The sequence below is a fragment of the Brachyhypopomus gauderio genome, chromosome 11 (assembly GCF_052324685.1).
Source record: "Brachyhypopomus gauderio isolate BG-103 chromosome 11, BGAUD_0.2, whole genome shotgun sequence".
NCBI classification, from domain to species: Eukaryota; Metazoa; Chordata; class Actinopteri; order Gymnotiformes; family Hypopomidae; genus Brachyhypopomus; species Brachyhypopomus gauderio.
In genome coordinates, this window is record NC_135221.1 from 18,918,819 (window position 1) to 18,946,597 (window position 27,779).

Sequence of the window (27,779 nt, forward strand, 5' to 3'; positions counted from 1 at the left end):
CTTTACCGCCCCTACCCCCTGGCCTTAAACTGTCTCACTCCATACAGTCTGCTAGTGAGAGAAAGGAGTGCACCAAGGTGGGCCAACTGTCAGTGTGCTCTCACCTTATTCACTCATCCCAGTGGGGTTGTTACTGGCTCCTATACCGCAAGGAGACACAGCAGTAAGGACACTGATTTTGCATGGGGTGGTCTGGAATGTTTCTTTTGAAGAAAGCATATATGGATGCTTGTAGAGAATGTATGTAGGATTGTATATTAGGAGCTGGCATTTGCCTTGCTTAAGTTTCTTGCAAAGGGAAAAAATGCTCCTTGTTGTATTTGCAAGTTTTTGGTTCTGGAGGAAATGTGACTATGAAAGGGACAGCATTGCAAATATTTGCTTTAGGTGATTATTTAAGTAATTATTTATGCCAATAATTAGCATGATTTACAAGATTTTATATGTCGCACATATTTAGAATGACTTGCAAAATGTACAGACTGCAGATGGGACCATATTAGAAGTGCAAACAATGATCTCCAGAAGAACTGGGACAGAGAGGCATTCTGGGGGATTTTCGTCCCTTCTGCAAAGACAAACATGGCAGAGTAAAATTAGGCAAAGTCATTGGCTGGCTCTGTTTTCTGTACAGCTGCAGTAAGTGTTTAGACAGATTTACATTTAATTTAGCCAAAAATATTCTAAACATTTTTATTTAATATCATATATGTTGCAGGGAATACTTATTCCTAGCTGCTAATAACTGCTAAGAACATATTCTTTTTTTGTTATATTGTTTAGTCTTCTCATCATCTTATGTAGATAGATTCTGAAACTTTGGTTCAGTATATATTCTATAAATCATATATAAATACACTATATGATAAGATATGAGATTGTAAGATATAAAATAGAGAGGATGAGTACACGTAATGAAATATCATGGTCTTTAGTCCTCCAATAGCACTGAAACAGCACTTCTCAAAGTTATAAATGATTTGACTTAGCAGGGACTCAGGTAGCGTGTGTATCTTGGTTCTCCTATAACTTATTGCCGCCTTTGGTACAGTTCACCATGAGATTCTGTGGCCTTTGTGACACAGACTTGTTCAGGTCTTACTTAAAATACTGTGAATTCTATGCACTGCATAGTAATATATCAAAGAATCCTACAGTATTTTGCTCACTAAGTCTCAATTGAAAGCCGTTTATATGTTTTCTTTAAGGCTAGTATCATACAAATCTCATACAAAAACATTTATTTTCATCATTTACACCCATAAATACTTATCTATGTATTATAATATTTAATACTATAATTTTGTTGGTTCTTTGTTGAATGTGTAGACATTTACTGTTGTATGGCTTCCTGACTTTCCCAAAGATTAAAAAAGCTAAACAGAGATGCATATATAAATATATAGATAAATATATATTTGTTTGTGGTCTTTGTCTGTTATTGTCAAAAATTACAGCAAGAATATGTGTCAGGTTTGGTAGTGAATTTGCTCTTTAATAGTGAATTCAAATCCGAATCAATGTCCACAAAACAGAATACTGTAACATCTATAATATCATTACAGAATTTTTTCTAGGTTCTAACAAGAAATGCCTTTGTTTCTAGAATTAGAGTAGAATTATACTAGAATTATAGTAGTTCTTTTATCTAGCCTCTCTTGCATCATGTTCAGAATGACGGCGCCAAAATTCTCATACACACCAAAACAAAGGATCACATTACATGCCTTCATTCGCTCCACATATCTTTTAGAAACTGATTTTAAGACGATTTTAAGGTTCTATTAGTTTCTCAATGTCTTCCTGGTCTGTCCCTTTCTGTCTTAATAAATGCCTGATATGTTCTAACTGTAGCTGACAGACGAGTTGTTTACTTTTGTGCGGTTGTGTTTAGTGTTGCTATAGAGACGAACGGTTTTTCTGGGGGTCCGGGTTGCTTGTAGACAACTGCTGATTTTACACTCCACTTCGCTGTTTTTCTTTCTTTCTTTTTTGATTTGAAAAGCACATGTGTTTACTTTAAGTTGTCGTCGTGTTGGTGTTATTCTTTATATTCTCAAGTTCATTGTCTAAGATAAAGTAACTACTACTGAAGAGAAGTTCATCTGACTTTCGTCAGACTACGAGATGTTATATTTCCTCTCCTTTAGCGAAAGCAGTTAACGAGTTCTCACTGTGCCTCCCCTTAATGACCACAAGCAGTAACAGTTCTTTGTGAAGACGGATGGGAATCCGTCTTCACAAAGAACTGTTACTGCTTGTGGTCATTAAGGGGAGGCACAGTGAGAACTCGACTGCGCGGTGCAGGCAGTGAACACCCAGCGAAAGTCGTATCCTCCGTATGCCATCTCTAGGCTTCATCCACGTCATGCAAGAGCGGCGCGTACTACGGAGTACAAGAAATTAAGTGCTATAAGTTTGTCAAACTGCTGTTAAAAGACGTTAATATTGTGAATAAGGACTTCATTCATTTTATCGTTAAAATCGAATGCTGGTGTACATTCATGCTCGTCTGTTAGAGTGATTGTAAAAATTAAGATAACTAATTGTCACAGTTAAGTGTTGTTTGTTGTTCGGTCGTAAGCATTTCGATTTATCATATTTTATTCAGGAAACTGTTCGTTGCAGTGTTTTATTCAGATTATTCTGTGTTCAAGGTAGTATATTCTACAGTAGCAGTATAATTAAGACAAAGGATTAAATTTAGACTAATGGCAGAATCCCTCAGAAGTGACGGTCAGAATGAGATGGTGGTAGCTGCTCTCAAACCTTCATCTCAGCAGACAGCGCAACAAGAAAATCCCCAAGTAGAGGCAGAAATGCACCCAAAGACCGATGATGCGTCGCATATTGACGAGCAAAGTGAGCCTCGTAGAAGTCAAAGAATCCGAACCTTAACTGCAAAAGGGCAAGAACTGCATCATAAAAGATTCATGGAACTTGAACGTCGTTTTAAGGTACAGTACGAGAAGTGGGGAGTTCTTGTAAAGGATGCCATGCAAACGGTGAGCGGTCCTTGCACAGACAATGTGCTGCAAGACTTAATTTCCCAGGTAAGCAATGCTGCAACAGAGTTGAACCATGTGTATGAAGATCTGCGCAGAATTAAGGTTCCAAATAATGACATGCGCCGTAGAATGGATAAATGTGAAACTGTTACAAGAAAGGTTGCATCAAAAATATTGGATTGGATGGAAAGAAAAGAAGAGGCAGAAGGGGAGCCACTGGATTTGAATGACATTAAGTCAGTCATCTCATCCATTTCTTCAATTGGGTCAAGTTCTATTTCCAGACGGTCAAATTCTACTTGTTCTCAGAGCAGTTCAAATGTTACTTCCATATCTTCATTTTTAAAGCGGCAAGAGGCAGCTGCTGAGGTTGCTGCTAATCAGGCCACCTTACAAGTCTTGCAAGATCAAGAACGCCAATTAGGAGAAATTCAAACCCTTGAAGCTGAAAATAAAAGGATAATAGCTCAACAAACAGCAGATAGTTTAAGACGACGCTTAGAGAGAGAACAGGAAGAAACTAAACTACAAGCCCAGTTAGAGATTGAAAATGCAGCAAGACAGAAAATGTTAGATGAAAAGCGTAAAGAGCTGGAGCGTCTAGAAACAGTCAAACAGTTAAATGCTGCTAAGGCACGAATGCAAGTATACTCACAGAATTATGCTTGTGAAAGGGAATTTGAAGATGTACGATGTAAATGTGAATCAAAGGATTGGAAAGAGGTACCTGGACACGGTAACCACCCTTTCCAATATCATCCTCCACAACAAGTCGTAGTAAGCCCACAGCATGACAGCATTACATCCCTCGCAAGGATGCTGGCCGAATCGATCAGCATGAGTCGTCTGCCAATTCCAGAGCCAGCCATTTTTACTGGTGACCCACTCTGTTACAATGACTGGAAAGTATCCTTTCAGACACTAATAGATCGAAAAAATATTCCCGCCACTGAGAAACTTTATTATCTTCGTAAGTATGTGAGTGGAGCAGCAAAAAGGGCTATTGAGTGTTATTTCCTAGTAGGGACCGAAGCTGCCTATAGTGCTGCCTGGTCTGTCCTAGAAGAGAGGTTCGGAAATCCATTCATCATAGCCAAATCCTTCAGAGACATTCTCAAAGCATGGCCCAAGATAGGCCTAACGGACAGTGTGGCACTCAGGGATTTTGCAGACTTCCTTCGTGGTTGTGAAGCTGCCATGCAGGACATCAAGAGTCTTGAAATTCTCAATGATTGCAGTGAAAACCAGAACATGCTTTCTAAGCTTCCTGATTGGTTAGCATCAATGTGGAATAGGAAAGTGATAGAAATTGAAGAAGAAACAAACATGTTTCCTAGTTTTAGTCAATTTGTTAAATTCCTCACGAGAGAAGCCAACATCTCCTGCAACCCAGTTACTTCCCTTAACGCATTGAAGCACACTTCAAATTTCAGTGAGACTGAGATGTTTAGAGCATCGAGACCACGGAGCCAAGGGAGAAGAGCATTAGCTGCTCACACTGTTGAGAGTTCAGCTGTCACATGCACATTCTGTGAGATGTTAGGTCACAGTATCCATAAGTGTCGTAATTTCAGTGCAAGACCTGTAGCAGAGCGGCATAAATTTGTCTTGGAGAACAAATTGTGTTTTGGGTGTTTAAGGTTAGGTCATCGTTCCAAGAACTGCAATCATAGGAGCATCTGTGAGGTATGCCAGAAGGGACACCCAACTTGCTTGCACAAAGACCGTGCTAGAGATGATAGGAAGTACACAAGGCCAAGCAATGGAGAACTTGAAGGAGCACAACTATCACAAGAGAGGACACCAAGCACATCTCCACATGCTTTGTCCAATAGAGTCATAGTAGACAACGGCCTTACAAATACTTCCACAATAATTCCTGTATGGGTATCAGCCACAAGTGAACCACATCAAGAAATTCTAGTGTACGCACTTTTGGACACTCAGAGCGATTCAACATTCATTCTGGAAGAGACAGCAGAAGCTCTCAGTGTTAGGAAAGAACCAGTCCAGTTAAGGCTCTCCACGATGACTTCAAAGAGTATGGTTGTAGCTTGCCACAAGTTGATGGGTCTACAAGTTAGAGGTTTCTATTCAGATAAAAGTATTCTGCTGCCAGTGACTTACTCACGAGAATTCATCCCTGCGAGTAGAGAGCATATTCCGACACCAGAGACTGCACGAGCATGGCCTCATCTTGAGCATATTGCCGGAGAAATTGCTCCACAACAGAGCTGTGAGATCGGGCTCTTGATTGGTTACAATTGTTCTCAAGCTCTCCTCCCGCGTGAAGTTGTGTATGGTGAAGAGAACCAACCCTTTGCGCAGAGAACAGACTTGGGATGGAGCATCATTGGATGTAGCAACCTTCACATTGACTATGGAGACGCAATTGGAGTAAGTCATCAAGTTATGGTGATGCCAGTGATCCCAAGCCTTCAGTCCTCTTCAGAGTTGAAGGGCGAGATTCACTTTGTCTGCAGAACACAGGTTAGAGAGATGGTTGCTCCACCAGACATAATTAAGGCACTTGAGTCTGACTTTTGTGAAACAGTTGCAGAAGATAAACAGATCTCCCAAGAAGACCTACAGTTTCTAACACAACTGAAAGAAGAGATATGTATTAAGGATGATGGACACTATGAGATGCCTCTACCGTTTAAGGAAGCAAGGCCCAGTCTACCTAACAATAGGATATGCGCTGTACACCGTTTAAAATGCTTGGAGAAGAAACTTAGAAGAAGCAAGCAATACTACCTGGACTATACAAATTTTATGAATGACATCATAGCCAATGGTGATGCAGAACAGGTTCCAGAAGACGACATTAATAAGCAACCAGTGTGGTACATCCCACATCACGGGGTTTACCACCCAAGAAAACCTGGGAAGATACGCGTCGTCTTTGACTGTTCTGCGAAGTTTCAGGGTACGTGTCTGAACGAGCATCTCCTGACTGGTCCTGAGCTAACGAACACCTTGGTGGGCGTACTCTGCCGTTTTAGAAAGGGTCAGATAGCAGTGATATGTGACATAGAGCGCATGTTCCACCAATTCCATGTGAAGGCAAAGGATAAGGATTACCTGCGATTTCTATGGTGGGAGAATGGAGAGTTAGATTCTCAACCTTTAGTTTACAGGATGAGAGTTCATTTATTTGGTGCTGCCTCTTCACCCGGCTGTGCCAACTACGGTCTCAAGCATATTGCTGCTGTGGGACGAGGATGTTTCAGTGATCTCTCAGTCAGATTCATTGAAAGGAACTTCTATGTAGATGATGGATTATTGAGTGTGTCATCCTCAGAAGCCGCCATTCAAATTGTGAAAGAAGTCAGAGAAATTTGTAAGACAGGCGGACTTCGACTGCACAAGTTCATCTCTAATAGCAATGAAGTCTTGGCAACGATTCCCAAGGAAGAGCATGCTGAAAGGGTTGAGGATCCATATATGATGTTAGATAAAACACATGTAGAAGGAGTGCTTGGTGTGTCATGGTGTGTTACATCGGATGAATTTCAGTTTAGAGTGACACTGAAGCAGAACCCACTGACAAGAAGGGGAGTCTTGTCAACAGTAGCTTCAATATATGATCCACTTGGGTTTATAGCACCTTTAATCCTGACAGGAAAGCAAGTCTTACAGCATATGTGTGTTGGAAAAGTTAGTTGGGATGATCCACTCCCTGTTGATCTCCAGCCTAAATTGGAGGCCTGGCTCCACGATCTTCAAAATCTGTCAGAGGTGAAAATCCAAAGATGTTACATGCCATCAGACTTCAAGGATGTTCAGCGCTATGAGCTACATCATTTTGCTGACGCCAGTCTTTCTGGCTATGGAGCATGTTCATATCTGAGAGGAATCAATGCAACAGGGGAGATTTACTGCTCCCTAGTTATGGGGAAGTCTAGAGTTGCCCCCATGAAATTTATGACCATCCCAAGACTTGAACTTTCAGCTGCGGTTGTCGCTGTGCGAATAAGCGATATGCTTAAGAAGGAGTTGGAGATAAATGCACTACAAGAATATTTCTGGACAGATTCGAAGGTTGTACTTGGTTACATAAACAATGATGCCAAGAGATTCCATCTTTTTGTGGCAAATCGAATCCAACGCATCAGACAAAGCACAAAGCCTGAACAGTGGAGGTATGTGTCCTCAGAACAGAATCCGGCAGATCATGCCTCCAGGGGGCTTACAGGAGAACAGCTTCTAAATTCCAACTGGTTCACAGGACCGGAATTTCTTTGGAACAGAGAACTTCCTAGAGAAGAAGTTATGGTGGGAGAGTCTGTGGACAGTGACCCAGAACTACGGAAGGTAACTATTCACGACACTCAAGCGACAGAAGAAAGATCCTTACAAGATCGGCTCTGTAAATTCTCTGACTGGACAAGAGCAGTGAAAGCAGTTGCCAGGCTTAAGCGATGGATCAAGGAAATTAAACACTTACAATCTAGGTCTGGAGAAGCCACCAGCTTGGCTGAGAGAAGTGAAGCAGAGCTCACTATTATTAAGATGTCTCAAGAGAAGGCCCTTTTCAAGGAAATTCAGCATATCAAGAATCAGAGCATGCCGAATGTTCGGGATATGACTAAGTTGCACAGACTGAACCCATTTCTTGATGAGCAAGGCATTCTCAGAGTGGGAGGTCGCTTATCACATGCTACTCTTCATCCACATGTACGACATCCAGCAATCCTTCCAAAGGATAGCCATACTTCAATGTTGCTCATCAAGCATTATCACGAGAAAGTACATCACCAAGGACGGGGAATGACCATGAATGAGCTGAGGTCTAATGGCGTGTGGATCCTGGCATGCAGTGGTGCAGTTTCTTCTTACATCTACAAGTGTACTAAATGCAGGAAATTTAGAAGATGTGCTGAGGAACAAAGAATGGCTGACCTTCCAGAAGAGCGTACAGAGGCAACTCCTCCCTTTGTATATTGTGGGATGGACTGCTTTGGACCATTTCATGTGAAAGATGGGAGAAGAGAGTTAAAGCGCTATGGCCTGCTGTTTACCTGCATGTGTTCTAGAGCAGTACACATTGAGATGCTCGAGGATCTATCCACCGATTCTTTCATTAATGCCTTACGCTCATTCATTGCTATAAGAGGTGCTGTTCGTCAAATTCGGTGTGATCAAGGTACCAATTTTATGGGTGCAAGAAATGAGTTCATTGAAGCTGCAAAGGGAATGAACCAAGAGCAAGTGAAAGCACTAGGTTGTGAGTTTCTCATGAACACACCATCTTCAAGCCATATGGGAGGTATTTGGGAAAGGCAAATACGCACAGTAAGAAGTATACTGATGTCTGTTCTCGATCATTCAGCAGGGCGACTTGATAGTGCCTCTTTACGCACCTTCCTATATGAAGTAATGGCTATCATAAACAGTAGACCACTCACTACTGAACATCTGAACAACCCACACGGTCCAGAGCCTCTCACACCGAACCATATCTTGACAATGAAGTCCAAGATCATTTTACCCCCACCGGGAAGGTTCATTAAAGAAGATCTTTACCTTCACAAGAGGTGGCGCAGGGTGCAATACTTGGCCAATGACTTCTGGTTTCGTTGGAAGAAGGAATACCTTCTTAATCTTCAAGCTAGGCAGAAATGGAACAAGGATCGGAGGAATGCAGAGGTCAACGACATCGTTATTCTGCAAGATGACTCTGCTCCACGGAATCAGTGGAAGTTAGCAAGAGTACTGGAAGTATACCTAGGACGTGACGGGAAAGTGAGGAAGGTGAAACTACTTGTTGGTGACTCAAATCTGGATAAATATGGCAAACGCACTGCCAAGCCTATCTTCTTAGAGAGACCCATTCATAAAACAGTGATCTTGCTAGAAGCTACTGATAGGATTTAGATAGTGGTTATTCTCTACCACATCTAGTTTGTTAGTAGAGAACATTTGTCAGCTCTTGATTGAAAATCATAAGTGATTTGGTGGGAGTGTAGCTGACAGACGAGTTGTTTACTTTTGTGCGGTTGTGTTTAGTGTTGCTATAGAGACGAACGGTTTTTCTGGGGGTCCGGGTTGCTTGTAGACAACTGCTGATTTTACACTCCACTTCGCTGTTTTTCTTTCTTTCTTTTTTGATTTGAAAAGCACATGTGTTTACTTTAAGTTGTCGTCGTGTTGGTGTTATTCTTTATATTCTCAAGTTCATTGTCTAAGATAAAGTAACTACTACTGAAGAGAAGTTCATCTGACTTTCGTCAGACTACGAGATGTTATATTTCCTCTCCTTTAGCGAAAGCAGTTAACGAGTTCTCACTGTGCCTCCCCTTAATGACCACAAGCAGTAACAGTTCTTTGTGAAGACGGATGGGAAATGAGTTTGTTACACCATAAACCATCCGTCTTCACAAAGAACTGTTACTGCTTGTGGTCATTAAGGGGAGGCACACTAACTAACCCAACTAAACACAAAATCACAGCTATTCTTTAAAAACCTTTGCTTTTGGTGAACTGATAAATCTTTATTTCTTCCAATATTCTTTCCATGTTTTTAGTATAAAGCCTTAGACCTTACTAAATTGCTTAAAATGAGCCTGTGTGCAGGTGTATTGAGCCCCTTCCCTTCCAAGCCTTTATTGCTATTGTTGTTGTTGATACATATTTGTAGTGTATAACCGAGTACAAAATAGTTTCATGCTTTTTTCAACTTTTATTTATTCAGTTATTCATAACTGAAATGATAGTTTTCAGTTCATTGCCACAGCACTAACTGGGATTAGTAAATATTGGCAATTTTGTATAAGAGGTTTCAACAGTAACAGTAGGGTTGGATGTAGTCGAAAATTCAAAGTCATGTTGGGCTTGGGAAATCAGATGGGCTTGGCTGCATGCCACTTGTGCTAGTGCATGGATTGGCTGACTGAAGCTGTTTGTACACATATTCCCACATAACTAACTGACATATTTCTGTATTGAAATCCTATCAGTGAAAATTGCAACAGTAATTATCTCAACAACCAGTCTATGTTTGATCATAGTAGTCTGTAATAGCGATGATTATATATTTATTTCATTTGTAAATTTTGCTAAATGGTGAATTAAGTTTCACATGTTCTGTTAGTAGCACAGCACTTGACTTCCTGTTAAGTGTCAAATATCTTGCTGCATCCTAGTAAGATTATAGACATGGCCTCTGATCCTCCCACGTGAATTATATCATCATCACCGGAGACCCTTCAGTTAAACACATACATATTAAGTAGACAAAATAATAGAAACTCACTCCATAGAGATGTATCTGCAGTCATTTTCTGTGTTGTATATTTCAGAGTAATGGGGATAGCTTCAGTGCTTTCCGCTGGGGTTCCTTTTTCATCCGAAAAAGTTTTGGAAGCGTGTTTGTGATTGTGACAATATCAGGTTATGATGGCATTGTATTGTATTATTGTTAAATACTGACTTTAGTTTTCAACCAGTTTCAAATAGTCATATTAATGAAGCTCATGATGCATCTGAGATTGTGTCGCATTTACTTTTTATGGACACTTTGTTATTTCTTCAGGTTTTAGATATCTTTTGCTAGCTTCCTTATTGTCTTTATGTGCTAGCTTCTTTATTATTTTGCTATCTTCTATTTATTACACTAAAATTGTTACTTAAAATTGTTCATTGAAATAGCTCACAAGAAAACTACATTTTAAGGCCAAAAATAAAACCATTGGAGTTTATTATTTTGTCTACCTACCTGAATAAAATACATGCAAGGACATACATGTGGGGTCACTAGGATAAAAGCACTAAAGAACTTGTGAGCCATGTTGTCACAGTCAGTGACATTCCAGGACAGAGGGAAAGATTTACCCTACACCACGTGTTTCTAAATCGAACACGCAGAAGGGCAACAAAATTAGCCCTGCTCTCTGCTCAGATTTCCTCCCAGGACACTCTGCCTTACCTCACGGTGAGAACGGCCTTTTACCAGCACTGCCAAGCCGGATCCGATGACGAGCGTTACACTGAGAATATTGCTGTGAGTCACAGAAAAATCATGAAATGTTGAGCTAACTCATTTAGAGTTCAAGTCAATATGATGTAAGTGTCTTGGTGTTACTATACAGGTCAGTAGGTGTTTGTTTAATGCTGGTTTGGTGGAACTGTTGAGTGCCTCTTTGTTACATCCTCAGAGAGAGCTCAGCAAATGGTTTCATATAACAAAACGGCATAAGAAGCCGTGCTGTTTTAGAAGTCTTTCACTGGTTTATGAGTATATAAAAAGCATCATGGATTTATATCAGGAATATATAATATGTTATCAATATATTTGTGAAAGACTATTAGGTCAATGTGGTTATGCTCTAGTTTGCTTTTACTTTGGCTCTTTGTTTTTTAGCACTTAGAGAGACAAACACGTTCTGTTTCCCTCAGGGACAGTAGCACATGAGATAGTTTGCCTTCATGGTTTGCGTATTGAGGTGTCATGTTGCTCACTCTCAGATTTGGGAAGCTAAAGTGTGTGCTGTGTGCAGGGTGGTGGATTGATGGTCCTCTGCAGCAGGAGCTTCTAGCACTCATTCAGTATATGAGCAAAGATCTCACCATGTTGCATAATTCAGTGTTCTATCTTACTTCTTGTGGACGTGGGACTTGAGTCTCAACACTTCCTGGAAAATGCATCAGAGGAGAAGCATAAGACATCCAGTATGGTTCGAAGTGACAGTCATAAAGGATTTAGAGAGAAACACCTGGAGGACAGTGCTGTTAATTGTGTTTTTATCTCATTGTTCCACAATGCTAAGAACACTGTGTTTGTAGGTAACACCAAGAGGGCTATTCAGCACCCCCTGGAGACAACTGGAGTATGGCACAGTAAGCAATAGCTCTCTTTACACACACACACACACACACACATGCACGCATTCACCCAAAGGACTGAGCATAAAGAGGAAGTTTACTAAATTTAACAAAATGTGGAATTAAAACCAATAATCTCTGTGAATGGAGGTGGTAATTATTGCAAGTTAAAGTATGTTTTAAAGTATTTTTATCAGCTCTTAATGGCATCAATTAAATGCAAGATAAATGTGAAAATAACAGAATAAAAAAAAATATTTATATTGTTAGGCCAGCATTACACAACATGTATAAACATAATATGAAACATCAAACTGACATCTTAATATTTAAGAACATTTGACTTTGTTCTTTAGAGTAGATGTAAAGTAACATTTATTTCTACATTCAATTATTTGTTTTTTTGTTTGTTTATTTATTTAGGGCAATCATTTGCATTCTATATTGTATTTCTATGTTCAGTTCCATTTTTATTGTTATTTTAGTACACTTATTTTTATTGTTATTTTAGTGAACTCCATGTTGGAGATTACATAAATTTCAAAATCGCATAATTATGTTAGGCATACAATACCTGAAAAAATGCATATATAAAGAAGTCTTTATAATGATGATAATAATTAATTAATTAATTAATTATAATAATAATTTGTATTGGTTACACATGATTACAAAAATAATTATGAAGAAAAAAACATTCACAAACTGATTTGTGAATTTGATTCAATTCAGTTATTATTTTAGTGTAATCTTCGGTATTTTTAATAATGTTATTCTCAGTTGATTATTATAACTTTTTTACTTTTATATATGAAAATACATTGTACTGCAGTGGTCTTATGGCTTATGTTCTAAGTTTACACAAGCTTGTGTGACGTCGTAGTCGATAGTGCTGTCGGTGACAGTAAGTCTTTGCATAAGGTGGTAATATAAAAGATCAAAACCATATTGACGCTAAACACAAAATTGGTCTTTAACAATATTCTTTGAAAGGACAGGAAATATAACAGGAAGTAAAAAAATGCTTCAGGGTGGGCATCACTCCAAAATAATAAACCAGAGCCTGCCTATTTCACATTAACCAAAACCAATAGATAACAAAATACTAGGTCCTTCCCTATATCCCTATATAATGCAGATCGGTACATAAGAAAAAAAAACTGGCACACATACCTATTCTTCCTGAAGGTCCTATATTTACAGCAACAACAGACAAAAACAATCAATATAACCATCTGGCATCATATAACCAAACCCAAAGACACAATAAAATCATAGCATGACATTATAGCATAATGTCATCCCAGATGACCTAAAAGATTAGGGGCGACACATAATCACACAGAAAACAGAGCCACACCTCACAAGAAACAATAAATAGACATGACATCAAAACACTTACCTCTTGGGACATAAACAGATGTTGAGAGGACTACACAAAAACCTTCAAGTATTAGACAGGGTCTTTGAGGGATTGTTAAATCAATCAGAAATGACTGGATGTGATCAGAAAGAGTTCCATGGCTATATCCTATTTTGGCAGTTTAGTGTCTGAAAACATTCACTGGTAAATGTGTAACATGTTACTGGTATGTAATGTGACTGCTGTTGCCCAGTAATGGGGAAACCTATTGAACATCGGAGCACAAACCTGTTTCCTTGAATGAAGTTTGTTCTGTTTGGCAGTATCATCTTTCTGCTCAAAAATACCATGTTTACCAGAGGTAGTTCTGTGTTATTGTCTGCTTGTTATGGCAGTGGAACATAACATGATTCTTACTTGCTCAGTGTGCAGCCCCAGGCGTTCTACTGAGCTCTAACATTACCAGAACCTTTCTATTTGACTGTACCTGTTTTTTGTTGTTGTCAGGGGCATAGCAGCAAATTCTGGGTCCTGTAAACTCTCAATGTCAGTGGACCCCTTTTTAAGACCCCCTTTTTTTTTCATATGCCTCATATGAGCAAAATGGGCCCCTCTCCCTACTTGGGCCCTGGGTAGACAGGTCCACCTTTTCCCCCACTACCACGCCCATTGGCGTAGGAACCAGGGGGGATTATATCGGAAACAGGTAGATTTGTCCCACAAAAATTTTACCACAGAAACTGTTTAAAAACTTTTTTTCTAAAAGCGCGGTTTGGCAGCGTTCGCAATTCACGCGCTGTGTTTGTTGTTAGCAACTTGTCAGGTGCTCTCTGGGTCTTTAGCTTTCTTAAGTCTTGTGTTGAGATGCCTGTTCAAAAATATCCCGCACTCATAGCGTCAGAGCTAGGTTTATACTTTTGTGAGTGACCATAGCGCTCGACTCCACCCACCTCGCGCGACCCTCCGCGAACGGTGGAGGCGTTTATACTTTCCGCGTCAGATTTTTTGCAGTGTTGTGGGAGACGATATGCGGACCCTCGCGCCACGTCAAGTATAAACCAGGCTTGAAGTTTATTTATTTATTTGCAATTTACCGTAATTCTACAAATGTTCTATGTCACTATACATACAGTGATTAACTACCTTACCTACAGTGGAATCAGTTTATATTAATATTTTAGAGGATAGGGTGGGCTCCACCTTCTGTGTAGACTGGGTAATAAAAGTTAGTAATTATTGTAGATTATAGATGCAGGCATGCTGGTTATACATGGCTAATTCTCAATCCCATAAGATTAACTATGGGTTAACATACTATGTGTGTTCAGTTCAACCTTCCAGCTCTCTTCATATACCTTGGTGGTCTACTACAGTTAATCCAGGAAAAGCAAATGGGGAGCTTCAGCTTTAAGATTGTTTGGATATTTGGCATAGAGCCAGTAAAGCAGAGATTATGCACTCTGCTGTCTGACATTTCTTCACTTTGTGTTCCCTCATGTGCAACATACACAAAACACTAATCAAAACAATAATCAACAGATATTCACGTATTGTCTCATGCAATCGGAAATGTCCTGCATGTCTGCAGGATCCAGAAGAAGACCTCCACCATGTCCCTGACCATCTCTTCGTGTTCACGAGAGAGCACATCCTACTCCTCTTCCTCCTCCTCTTCCTCTAGTGCAGTGCACCAGCAGAGGCACTCCAGCCTGGTGCAACCCCTCTGCATCAGCCCCCATCCAGTACGGACAGGATCCAAGGACACACACACACACACACACACACACACACACAGACATACCTGCACACACACACACACACACATACCTGCACACTCACAGACACAGACACACACACACAGACATACCTGCGCGCACACACACACACACACACATACCTGCACAGACACACACACACACACACACACACAGACATACCTGCACACACACACACAGACATACCTGCACACACACACACACACACACACACACACACACACACACACACACACACATTCATTTTTTTCTAATATCCATTAACAAAATTATGATTTTCAAAAGTCCTGATTTTCTTCTTTCAAAGACTAGGGAACATTATAATTTCAGCAATGTGGTCAAAACCGCCATCTTGTAAAAGGTTTTGTGTTTTTATTCTGTAGACACAGACCACATGTCAACACTCAGGAAATGGAGGCGTCCCACCCACATTTGTCAAGGTAATGCAGTACAATTGGGGATGATTTTCAGTAGTAACCTACATTTCAGTCTACAGGTGTAAGACTTGGACATGGTCCTGTCTCCATAGTGTCTTCATGATGTGAGCACTGTAAAGGGACAACTAGTAGTTCTGGAGTGCAGAGTTAGAGGGACCCCCCCACTCCAAGTGTCCTGGTACAGAGAGGGCGAGCAGGTCCCTGACTCCGCAGACTTCCGCATTCTGAGAAAGAGTAAGTGATCGTATAAATCATTGTGCTAGGAACAGGTGTTCTAGTTCAGGTAACTAGAATTAGCATATTTATCATTGTCTATTATTATTTATTATTAGTCAGGATGTCATACACAATGACATCAAAACATGTGTTATTTGGTGTACTGCAATTACTAGATACAAGACCAGGGTTGCCAACTCTCACGCAACAACTTACGTTCGCCACCCCCCACCCCCCCATCAACAATTTACACTCTCCACCTCCACCAGGTTCAAATCTCACTCCAAGTGATCTTGAAAAGTTGGCAACCCTGCAAGACATTTTAACAAGAGTTTGCATTTTGTCTTGAATAATAGTAACCAAGACCAGAGCCCATATAATATATACTCAGAGGTGGGATTCCTGGTTCAGAAAGTAAAAGTCCTCACCAAGATTTTGCTCAGGCTTCTTGGATTGTGTTGATTCCATTAATTTTAACTGGCCTGCACTAATTAGAAAATCCAGTAAGCTTAAATAAAATCCTAGGAAGGAGTTTTACTTTCTGAACATGGAATGCCCACCTCTGTATATGTTTGTTTTGACATGATATGAGGACACTTTGCTAAAAAGACTTGGCTTGAGGTATGATGTCACTTAATGTCAATTGAGCTGACCTATGACTTTGCTTATGCCGAAGTTACCAAAAACAATTATGGTGTTCATAAAAATGTGTCCCAAAGAAAAATAATTATAATAAAATATTATTAAAAAAATTATTACACACAAAAAAGCAATTCAGCTCAGTTATGCAAGCCATCCCAATTTACAATCAGACTTTCTTCTTTTCAGTATGTGCTTCTTAGAAGATTCATTTCTATGCCCATATATGCGTATATGAACTTACAAGTATGCAATAATTTCAATTTAAACTTAAACATAATCATTTGTAGCTGGACTAGACTAAGTCCTAATTTTAAATGAAGTGGATTTCTGCCCAAATCAGATCATTGCACTGCTGGCAACAAAAAGTATGAAGGGTTTGAAAGTGGTCATGTGGTCGTGTGCATTACAGACTATGGACTGGTCGTTTTCATTTTCATCATCAATCAGTGCAAAAAGTGACTGCCAAAATATTTCTGCTTCAAAATGATAAAAAAAAACATTTTTGCTCTATATCGAAATTTAATTAAAGTATGAGTAACCCTGACAAAATGTGCAACCTAAAAACATCTGCCTGTTATGGATGATACAGTTTGCTTCATCACTATAACCTAACAATTCTAAGTGCTTAGAAACCAGGAAATTAACAGTGAAAAAGCTTTGTTAAAAATAATTAGGAATGGAGCACATGTACTGATCAGATTCGGTCAATAGTAAATAGTACTACTGTACTAGATGTACATTAGTACAATAGTACACCTCTACACCATTTCAGCTGACTTCAAATTTCCCACATTTTTACAGGGTGATCATACAAACATACAGAAGTTGGTCCTTTGGGGACATACATGTTTTTAGGCTTTGAAGGATAACTGTGAAAAAATTACTCAAGTTATTGCTTGTCTATTTAGGGGAGATGTGATTCAGTCTTTATTTTCAGGACATTTAAGATGTCTGAGTTACTAACATGACGTATGCAGATATTAACATTCATTTACATTTGTTTGAGCTATAAGTGCCCTTTCTTTACTTTTCAGAAGCAAGTTCTACATCTGTTCCAGGTGAGTAAATAACAATGAAACTAAGATTGTGAACCTTGTCTCCATGCACATTTGATCAACAGCACATGTACAATTTTAGGTATCAGTGATTTTTAATATTCAGAGGATAATGGTTCCCTTATTATCACTTACTATCGAGTCTTATTGTTTCTCTTCTTTGTTTCTAATGAATTATAACGGCACGATCAAGTGACTCATTTGTTCTGTGATCCAGTGACTCAGTTGTTACAGGTTCTTTCTCTTGTGCTGTAGAGGAGTTGTGCACCTTGGTGATCACAGAAGCCTACCCCGAGGATTCTGGGATTTTTAAATGTGTAACCACAAATCAGTTTGGATCAGTATCCTGCAGTGCCCTACTGGAGGTGTATGCAGGTAATATTTTCAAAGCCAGTACAACTAAACCCATGAATCATGTTTTATGGTGCTTAGGGGTACCACTAAGAGGCACTAATGTCCTGACATATTTTTGTCGATTTCCAGACCTAGATGAAGTTCTGGCAGACGGTCCTGAAACCCTCAGAGAGCAGGACAGTTTCCCCTTGTTATTAAAGGATGTGGCAGGTATTCCCCCTCCAGAATGGCCTGACAGTCCTGAGGAAGAAACAGCTCCAGATCTGTCCACGTAAGAAATCTTACATTTTAAAACATTTAAATCCCTGCTGGTGACATTAACCTTAATCTTTGTAGATGTTTTTAAAAAGCACATAAGCATCTTTGGGGCAATAAAAATAAGGGAGCGAGCTAGAAAGTGTTTTACTTTTTGTAACCTTTCCTTTAAATTTCTCAGTGTTAAAAACTGACGTTTTTAAGCTTTCACAGTTTTTTCATAGTCACATTTGAGCTCATCCACATTTCAACTTTTACCATGTCGTTTCTTTTTCATCACTTTACACATTCACTTAGGAAGACAGTGTCTCCGTATTATGTAGTTCAGGAAGACATAGTACTGCTGTGTGGCAGAACATATTCAGAACATATGAACATATGAACCGCACAACTAGCCTGGTTGCTCAGTGAGTAAACCATGCAGGCAGATGGTTTAGAAGTTGTCCTTTGCACTTGTGTTGTTTTTTGGAGGGGTTGTCTCTGCTGGACTCCTTGGTTGACTCCTTGTAGTTTTAGGTTACTGCCTTGTGTTTTACTGTTGTAAATAAAAGTATGAGTCTGTGTAAGAGTGTATATGTATTAAAAAAACATGTATTAATTTGAAATCATTGAGGTGCCTGTAGAGAATGAGTGGCAGATTTTTTTAAAAAGCTTTTTTCTTTCCATTTGCTTTTCTTTCCTAGAACACTTCACACCTTTTTAAATCAATGCAAGTCATCCCCCTCCCATCAGGCCTCTCTGGTCTGATGATGTTTTGCAAGAATGAAAAAGTAAAAGAAGCCTTGCTGAATTAGTGTGTGCTGGTAACTTGTGGGAGACAAGCGTATAATTAGCAGACCTTTAGCAACATTGACCGGCACGTTTAATGTGTGGGCGCCCAGAGACACCATTAGAAGTCAGTAGCCAAGGTGGGTAGACGTGAGGAAAGAGAAAGGCAGCTCAAATTACAGCGCCAAAATTAACTCTTCAAAACTCTTGAGTGGTCGCAACAGCTAATGCGTCACGTAGCCTTGGTGAAGAGTAATAAAGGGCAGGCCACACACCCTCCTCGCGCTCCTGTGATGTGACAGGCATTTCTCAGGCTGGCCAGAGGTGTTGCTCATTAGACAACTGTACAGCCCAGCTAGGCGCAGGGGATCGGCACCTAACCTTTAAGTGCAGGTAAGTTAGCTTCTAATTCAAAATAGCTGAGGCTGAAGTGACGTGTGGGTTATTGGCTTTTTGTTGAGGTTTTTACAATGTGTTGAAGCACTTTAGAGCAGGCAGACGGAGACCAGATCTCAGTCCCGTTGTGAGTTTGAGTACAAATCTGTTGTCATCTGTCTCGTTTCATGCAGTCTTTCTTTAAAATGCAGAACAGGTCTTACAGCTGGCGGGTGAATAAGCTACCCTGCATTGTTAGCCTATTAATATCATGAAATAAAGTAATGAAAATGATGAATCAGTGATTTGCCAGTGGATTAGATTCATGCTCACCAAGATAGAGAGCTATGAGCTTGTGAATGCTGTCTGATGTTAGTGTGACACATTTGAGGACATTTGTACAAATTTGAACAGTCTTAGATGTAATACCATAGAGAGAAAAAAATAAGTCACCTACTGTAACCTTGGTAACCTCAGTCTGTGCAATGTGATTTAGGCTTTGCAAGGCTGATTTTGTGTACTGGGAACTTCTAAACACCCCTCCTCTCCAAACCCCCCTCCGTTTCTTATTTGCACTTATTCCATATTCTTGAAGCACAGGACATTTACTGGGAAAGTTAAATACAAAAAGCCCTAGCCAACAATCCTTGTCCTTCTCATGTGATTTGTTGAAATGATTGACATTTTTAAATGTCAAGAAACGTAAACATGCCTCTAGTCATAGCAGTTGCAGCAGTGCTGTCAGAATCTTATTTTAGACTCTGACTCTAGGAGCGGATGTACTGTTCCTTTAAGAACTCTAGCCCTTAATCTCCTTGAAGTGGTATCTTTAAAAAGAATGAAATCTTTATCTTATTTCACAAAGATATCGAATAGGCATACACTCCTAGACACAGACATATCGAATAGGCAACAGTCCTGTGCACTGATTGTGCAGTGAGCTTAAATGATTATCATAGCTGTAGAGTTTTAGCATCAAATGCCCTTAATTATCCTATTATCCTTAATGTAAACATGATTATAACATGTTTTCCTGATGATTTTCACCCTTGTCATTCATTCATTTGTTAATTCCTAGAATATTAGGGGTCATTGGCATTTGGTTAATTGGGCGGAACTGTTTGGTTAAGTAATCTGTCTGTTTGGTTAGGAAATCAATTAGGATTAATTCATGAGCCAGGCTCCCTAGAAACACCACCATTGAGCAGCACTTGAGATCTTAATAAACACTGGCATTTCTGCACAGTGCATGCTTGCAGCAGTGTGAGTAACTGCATCTCTGGGCTCCCCTGTGATTCTGGTTGTCTGTTAGGTCACATGGACAGTGAGCCGAACCAGGCAGGTAGTGTTGGGTGGCACATCTCTCTTTAGAGTGCAGCCCATCATTTGTCATGTCTTAAGCATGAGCTTTTGATAGCTTATGTAGCTGTGGTCCTATTGTCCATACCACAAAGTTTGTTTGTTTGGGTTTTTTTGTTTGTTTGTTTTTTTCTCGGCTTATATTTCTTTTTGTCTATTAAAAGAGTATTTTCATTTCCATAGTATTTAATAAACATGTGAACCACACTGACTTTCATAGTTAATTCATACTGACAAGTGTCTATATGATCGACTGGATGTTGATTAAATGGATAATTGTGTGAACGATGGGGAGTTATTTCAGTCAGAGAATAATTTTAATTTGAGATTAAAGCCTTTCCTTTTGTATTTCTTTTTGTAATACTAATTGTATTACATTTAAAATAATAATCCTGCTCCCAACAACAGCTGCTCAGATGGGTGATTGGCTCCGTCACCTGGTGAACTGTTATTTCTGCTTTAAATAAATGGAGGACATACAACCTTAAAGAACACATTCAGTGCTCAAACATTCTACAGGAATTGATTATACAGATGTTTTCTAGCACTTTTCATAACATACATACATTACATTTACATACCAGCATGTATACCTTCAGAGTTATGATCATGTTGTTCATGTTATGATCTTGCACTCAGAATTTTAAGGTGAAGTAAGGTGATTTTGATAAAATGCTTTTTATTTTGCAACAGAAACACAGATCAACAAATTTACACAAATAGTTTCCTACAGATTTAAAGCAGGTTCCAATAGAAGGTCCATCTCAATTCTTATAACATTTGCAGACATATTTTAAAACATGCAGCAAGGCTAAATTTTTCTGATGTTGTCAAACATACAGTAAATGTTTTTTGCCATTTATCATTTATTTTTCACTGCACTAGTTCAATCACAAGGGAATTAACTACATGTACACAACTGACATTACACAACAAATCAATAAAGCACTTGGCCAAAGCATTTGAAGTGCAAGGAACAACTTTGTGAAAAGTAAAGACAAATTGCAAAGTCTGGCAAGGAGACAACAAGGCGGTGTACAACCCTGGCTGACATCCAAAAGATTGTTTGTAAAATTATAATTCAGATGCCGTTTTAGCCACATGATATTTGTATTTGTATGTGTATACACATACTTCGATTAGGACTCAGATTTGCTTGTTGATTTCCACTTATGACTTCACTTTGGGAATATGAACACTGCAATTCATTTTAAAAACTATCACATCAAACACTGTAGAACTGACATTTTGGTAGAAATTTTCCAAAACCAGTAAACTCCCCCTCTCGTGTATAGCAGAAAAATAGTTTCACAAGCCATGTCTGTCTACATTTGTTTTAAAATAAAAAAACGTTCACCAATAAATATTCTTTGTGGACGTGTGTCTAAAACATTTCCATCTGTCATGGGAAGTACTAGACATGAGGTCTTGAACAGCTGCTCTATTGACACCTGCTAAAGTGTACCACAACATGACAACCATAACAATACTCTGACTCAAAGAGAATTTCACATAATATTTTTATGGTGTCTAAGTATGTTGCTTCTGATACAAAAAGACCATGAGACCATGTCACTTGAGACCATGTCACTTACTGAATGTAAGAGTATTGCTACTCAAGTTTTTTTTCCACATAATACTGAAGGATGGGTTATAAGCTCGGGCTTTACCCATAATCCTCTCCACCCATTTTGTTGCTGGCAGACTAGTTTTAAATGAACTGCACCTGCCAGCCTGCGTCAGTCAGCAGCTACTTCAGCTACTAATTTTGGCTGCATGACTTCTTAACAACACAGTGCTACTTCAGTGTAGTCCAGTGACGTGTGGTGCCATGTACTGGTATGTCATAATGTTCTTATATAGTTATAAAGTTAATACATAAAAGTATTTATGTTCTTCTTATTATTATTATTATTATTATTATTTATATAATGTGTGTGTGTGTGTGTGTGTGTGTGTGTGTGTGTGTGTGTGTGTGTGTGTGTGTGTGTGTTAGTATAGTGATGAACCTGATGAATCTAATCCGTTTATTACAACAATTCCCTTTCAACATTAAACATTTTGCTTGACAAAAATTCAATATAACTAAATGTAGTCTTTTTTTCTGCAGGATGCCCAAGTTTCCACAAGTGAGTGAAACATCTGAGAAGTCCCAAATATTTGCCAAGAAGAACAAGTCAGCATCTCAGACCTCCACGGAGGCTCCTGGTGCCTCCTCCTCTCTCATATCTCCCCTGAAGGAGTTCCATAACACCGTTCCAAAGCCTTTCTCTCCCACAAGCAAACAGAGTCACCAGTCAGAGCCAAGCGGTCCCAGCAAGACTATGGCTGACCTGCCCACCTTCTCCCCTACGCTATACCCGCCGTGCGCCTTCAACTATGAGCGACCTCGCCATTTCATCCAGTCTCAGCCCTCTTTCCAGGCACCAAGCTATGACAGCCTGCAGTCAAATGGCAGCAGTAACCCATCGCCGTTCTCCTCTACCCTCAGCTCACCCACTGCAGCCACCGCCTCGTCGTTTAGCCCCCCTCCTCCGACACCTCCTCATACCCCCAAGCGCACCAGCGTGACTTTGATCCCCACACTGTCAAGATCTCATTGTGATAACGAAATGTCACCTGCGGCTTTTCTCACTTCTATCCTACCTACGGAGCCGACTTCGCCGGCTAGGTCCACCTCTGCGTCTTTGCCCCAGAACCTCTCCTCAAGTTTCACCCCTACATCCCCCAGATCTCCAAAGAACTCACAGCAAACCCTCATTTCCCCAAGCCAACCAGTAAATAATATTTCTTCATCCCCTACTTCACCTCAAATGCCCCCAAATCCCATAAATACAACACCTGCCCCTCAGCACTGTTCTTCAGTCTCTCAGGCAGTAAATTACAAGGAAATGCCCAAAAGGTCAGTGTGGGATGCGTGACTTTATTTTAACCTTTGCTTGTCCATTTAATACAGCATGCTGAAGCCTATGTCTTACTTTCTAGCCAACCTAAACCGATACTGAAGAAAACTGTGTCCCAGCCAGCACTACTTTCTACAGATGAAGAAATCCAGGGTTCAAAAGATGCTCTCATACAAGACTTAGAAAAGAAGCTACGTAGCAAAGCTCCTCGCCAAAAGAACAATCAGGTATCCTTGCACAATTCAATAATCAGAACCTATATTTAAACTCTGAGCGAGCCTTTCATAGTAGCATTACATACATCAGCGTATGACATCGTCAGTCTATTGTTTCAGTAGCAGCTTTGCACAGACACACCTGTTCAGCATTCCTGGGAGGTATAAGATTATGCAAAGGGACAAAAGGTGATCAGAGGGCAAGAAGAAAATATAATTGAAGATGTATATGAAAGTACGTGTCCATGATGTCACATGTCACTGCTTGTACGTTGTATGTGCACATGATGTGTGATGTCACTGCTCGTGGCTCCCCGTCCTCCAGCAGAAGCTGTCCTACGAAGAGCGCATGGCCCGGAGACTGCTGGGTCCAGACAACGCTGCCTCCGTCTTTGAGCTTGAGGATTCTGCTGAATTTCTGTCTAAGCAGGTCATCATTTTATTGAAGAGTTTTAAATAGTTTTTGGTAATACCATATGTTAAATTACTTACACATTTGCTAACCCAGGCAAGGTAAACAATTCTGCATTAGTTCATTGTTGTTAAGATGTTGTTGCATTTAGAGATTATGCTAATTTGTTCCTTTGTTTACATTGAGTGCTCAAGGCCCAATATAAGTGGCTATTAAGCCACATGATAAAAATAACAGAAAAGAAGACTAGAATTTGGTAAAGAATGAAAACATGACCGAACTGTAACAGTCTCACATTGTGCTGTAAAGGGTTTTGGATCATTCTGTCATCAGATACATCTTCACTTCACATCTTCATACAGATACATCTTCACTATATCTGTTACTGATGAATGCAGCAAACTAAATTTTGTAACGTCTCATTGATCAAAAAAGTTGATTTTCCAAGCTTTTAATGAAATGTGAGTGTTTCTATTTCTACAAGCAGATTTTTTTTTGAAAGTCGTATAGATTAAGGTGGAGTTGTCATGATAAATATTAGCTAAACTGTAGCTAAATAAAAACAATCTGTATTGACTATACAAATATATTTGATTTGATTTGATATTGTTTATATTGGTTGTTAATACCTGAACACTTTATCCTATATTTTGACAGACGTGTTCTCAAGAAGGCCAGCAGACTGGAGGATTATGGTAAATCTTTGCACATACACTGTGTTCATGTTTGCGCACTGTATTGTTTTGTTGCTGTCAGGTTGCACCAAATCCCTTACACCTCCTAAAGGTCACGGTGTGTGACCACTGGCCAGAATATGTGCATGAGTAAACCATGGGATCCATCCAGATTAGGACTCAAGCCTGGCCCATTGTTTTTTATAAACTTATTGTTTTCAGTTAAACTAAAACAACAATTGTTTATTATTTATAAATTAATTGAACAATTCAATGTTCAAGACCGCCTTCCCTTAGCCAAACAGTCCACAAATTGAGCATCTGAGAACTGGATCAGTTGTGTGTCCCATGGTGTGCTTCCTGGCTGAGAGTGTGCTTTTTTCTACATCATGTTGCCCAGTTCCCTGTGAAAGGGGACAGGTTTTAGCACCAATGGCACCAGTTTACCCCAGTGGAAGATGAATATGTACATCTTGTATTTTCTGTACCCATTTTGTATCCAAAGTACTGCCTGAATCACTGTATATAATGTACATAACCAAATTTTAAAAAGACTTCTAAACCACAGGTACAACTCTACTTCCTCTTTATCAGCAGCAGTAAGCTTCTTTCTGGATATGCAACTGAGGACGCTTCAATCCAGGAGAAGTGTTATGCTCCCCGATTCCTCCAGGTGCCCCAGGACCTTACTGTAGAAGAGGGCCGTTTCTGCAGGATTGATTTTAAGGTAAAGAAAAAAAAAACTGTCAAATAAACATCTGAAATGTGATAGGATTCATTGTAAATTATTTAAGGCATGCACGTGCTGATGCATATAACACACTTCTGACTACTGAAATAACTATTAAAACAACCATTAGTCTAATAAAACAATTAAACATTATTCATTTAAGCATGGTTTTGGCCCTCAGGTTGGAGGATTACCAACTCCAGATGTCACTTGGTACTTGGATGGGAAAGCTATTCGACCTGATGACTACCACAAGATGCTTGTGTGTGAAAAGGGCGTGCATTCCTTCATTATTGAGATTGTGACGGTTCACCATGCAGGCGTATATGAATGCGTGGCCAGGAATCGTGCAGGAGAGAGTCGCTTCTCTCTGCATTTGGATGTCATTGGTGGGCACCTTTAAGCAGTCCTTATCACTCCAAGGTCTTTCACATAGCCTTGTGAAAAACTAAAACTGATTCTCTTCTCTTCTCGTTCTTAGCTCAAGAAATGCAGCATCCTCCCACCTTTGTGGTTAAGATGCAGAATTTACGTGTTCTTGAAGGAGACAACGTGAGGTTAGAGTGCAAGGTGTCTGCTTCACCTTCTCCCCAGATCTACTGGAAGAAAGACAAGGAAATGCTGCGCATTGACCCCACCAGAATGAGGTCAGTTCCACCAAGATAGAGCCCGGCTGGCTTTTTTAGGATTTTGAGGAAACATCTGATGAGCAGAAAATATGATGATGATTTGAAGAAACTGACAACCTGAGGTCTAGCACACCAATGAGGTTCAGAATTTGTCTATAAGAGGTTAAATTGAAATTGATTTTAGGTTATATGTGTAAACTCATTTTAGTTTAAAGATTAAAGATTAAAATGTATGGATAAAAAGTAAAATGTGTACACAAAATAGAGGAATGTATTTCTTCACACATTTCAGATCCAGGATACACAATAATCCAGCTATGGAGAATGAATACTTGTAAAAGTAGCTTTATGTACTATAGTAATTGTGTTGTGTTTTAGTTTGTCCCAGGACATTTCCGGACGACAGAGTCTACTCATTGACCGAGTGGTGAAATCTGACGCAGGCTGGTACACTGTGTCTGCCATTAATGAAGCTGGTATGTCAACCTGCAATGCTAGGTTGGATGTGGCAAGTAAGTAAAACTGTTATATATAAGACATTTTTAATAATCCTTATTCATAGACGTGGATTTGTTCAAGTATAAAGTGTATTTCTTACCATTCAATTGCATTCAACTGGTTTTAACCTCAAAATCTCCAACAAATAATACATTCATTTAAAGCTCTTGAAAGTTTTCTTGAGCTATTTTTTGCTAGTAATTATGATTCCTGTTCAATGCTAATCAAGTTGTAGTTATTTGCTGCCTCTTTGGGGCTTGTTTGTTTGTTTGATAGTTTTTGATAATATATGTATATTATGTACAAAGGTACATAATTTTGGAAAAATAAATTTCGTTGAAGCTCAATTTATTGCATTACATATATTTTGATTGTATCATCTAATAACATGCATTTGACTAGTTGTATTACAAAACATAAATGTTATGTTTCATAAATGATAAACTCACATGTTGTAGCCACATGTTATATACCCACTGGCACATTTCTTCCCAACCACCCTATCTGGCAATGTTTTTCTATTTCAGCTCGGCTGAACAAGACAGCACCTCCAGCCAAGCCGCTGAAGATGCTCTCCACCATTAGCCAGCTCTCCTCCCTGGGCTCTGAGAGTATCCCTCATCACACCGCCCCTCTGTATGAGAGTGAGGAGTTATAGATCTTAGTAGTATTTGTTTTTTCCTGATGTTAACTGCAGAATGACGAGCACCATTTATCTTTGTACTTACATAATGCAATTATGTTAAAGTAGTCCTTCTCCCATCCTTTGCATTTTGTCAAATGCACTTTAGCTTGTGGTTCTCATTGTATCTTTCAATAAATTAGATGTAAGAAGTAAGTTTGCCATTCCAACAGAATAAACCGCCTCCACCACTGAGAAATGCCACTGACAGGTTGTGACAATGTGATGGTGTATTTTTTTGTTGGGATTTGAACAGTTCAATATCACAAGCTTCAGCACTGGAATTCATTAAAAATTATTTGTGAGGCCTTTAACAAGTGACAGTGTGCTGTGTCATATTTCTGTTTGTTCCATGCATGCTAACCCTAGCCTCTGCCTTCAGAATAGCTTCAGTCCTTCTTAGAATTCTCCTCTGTGCCCAGTTGTGCTGAGATTGGACCAATGAGGACCATTTAGTCATGTTGATCAGTTGGTTTACATTAATGTTTAGAACTCATGATTAGCAAGGCAATGGAAGGCACTTTACTTCATTCTGATGATCATTAAATCACTTTTGAATTTCTTCCTGCTGTGTTTCTGGATTAAATATCTATACATTTTGAA

General features: G+C 39.4%; 1 protein-coding gene across 5 annotated transcripts; it reads left to right on the top strand.

The window, feature by feature from the left end:
* On the top strand, window positions 1–27,779 carry myot (myotilin). 5 transcript variants are annotated; one of them, XM_077022559.1, is made up of 17 exons: window positions 1–77; window positions 11,796–11,849; window positions 14,786–14,939; window positions 15,356–15,412; window positions 15,502–15,643; window positions 17,302–17,325; window positions 17,578–17,697; window positions 17,806–17,947; window positions 22,544–23,335; window positions 23,419–23,563; window positions 23,877–23,981; window positions 24,621–24,658; window positions 25,232–25,364; window positions 25,549–25,756; window positions 25,849–26,014; window positions 26,375–26,508; window positions 27,022–27,779. In XM_077022559.1, exons 2-17 carry the CDS (start codon window positions 11,842–11,844, stop codon window positions 27,150–27,152), a joined length of 2,499 nt encoding a protein of 832 aa, XP_076878674.1. In that variant the 5' UTR covers window positions 1–77; window positions 11,796–11,841; the 3' UTR covers window positions 27,153–27,779. The 5 variants fall into 5 exon arrangements, with proteins under 5 accessions (XP_076878674.1, XP_076878672.1, XP_076878676.1 ...); XM_077022557.1 differs by having other exon boundaries at window positions 21–163; XM_077022561.1 differs by having other exon boundaries at window positions 21–163; window positions 23,880–23,981.

What these genes read in the sequence shown, in the direction of transcription:
- myot (XM_077022559.1), top strand. An exon ending in TCTGCATCAGCCCCCATCCA is followed by an intron (nt 14,940 to 15,355) that starts GTACGGACAGGA and finishes TTTATTCTGTAG; the next exon opens with ACACAGACCACATGTCAACA. An exon ending in CCTACTGGAGGTGTATGCAG is followed by an intron (nt 17,698 to 17,805) that starts GTAATATTTTCA and finishes GTCGATTTCCAG; the next exon opens with ACCTAGATGAAGTTCTGGCA.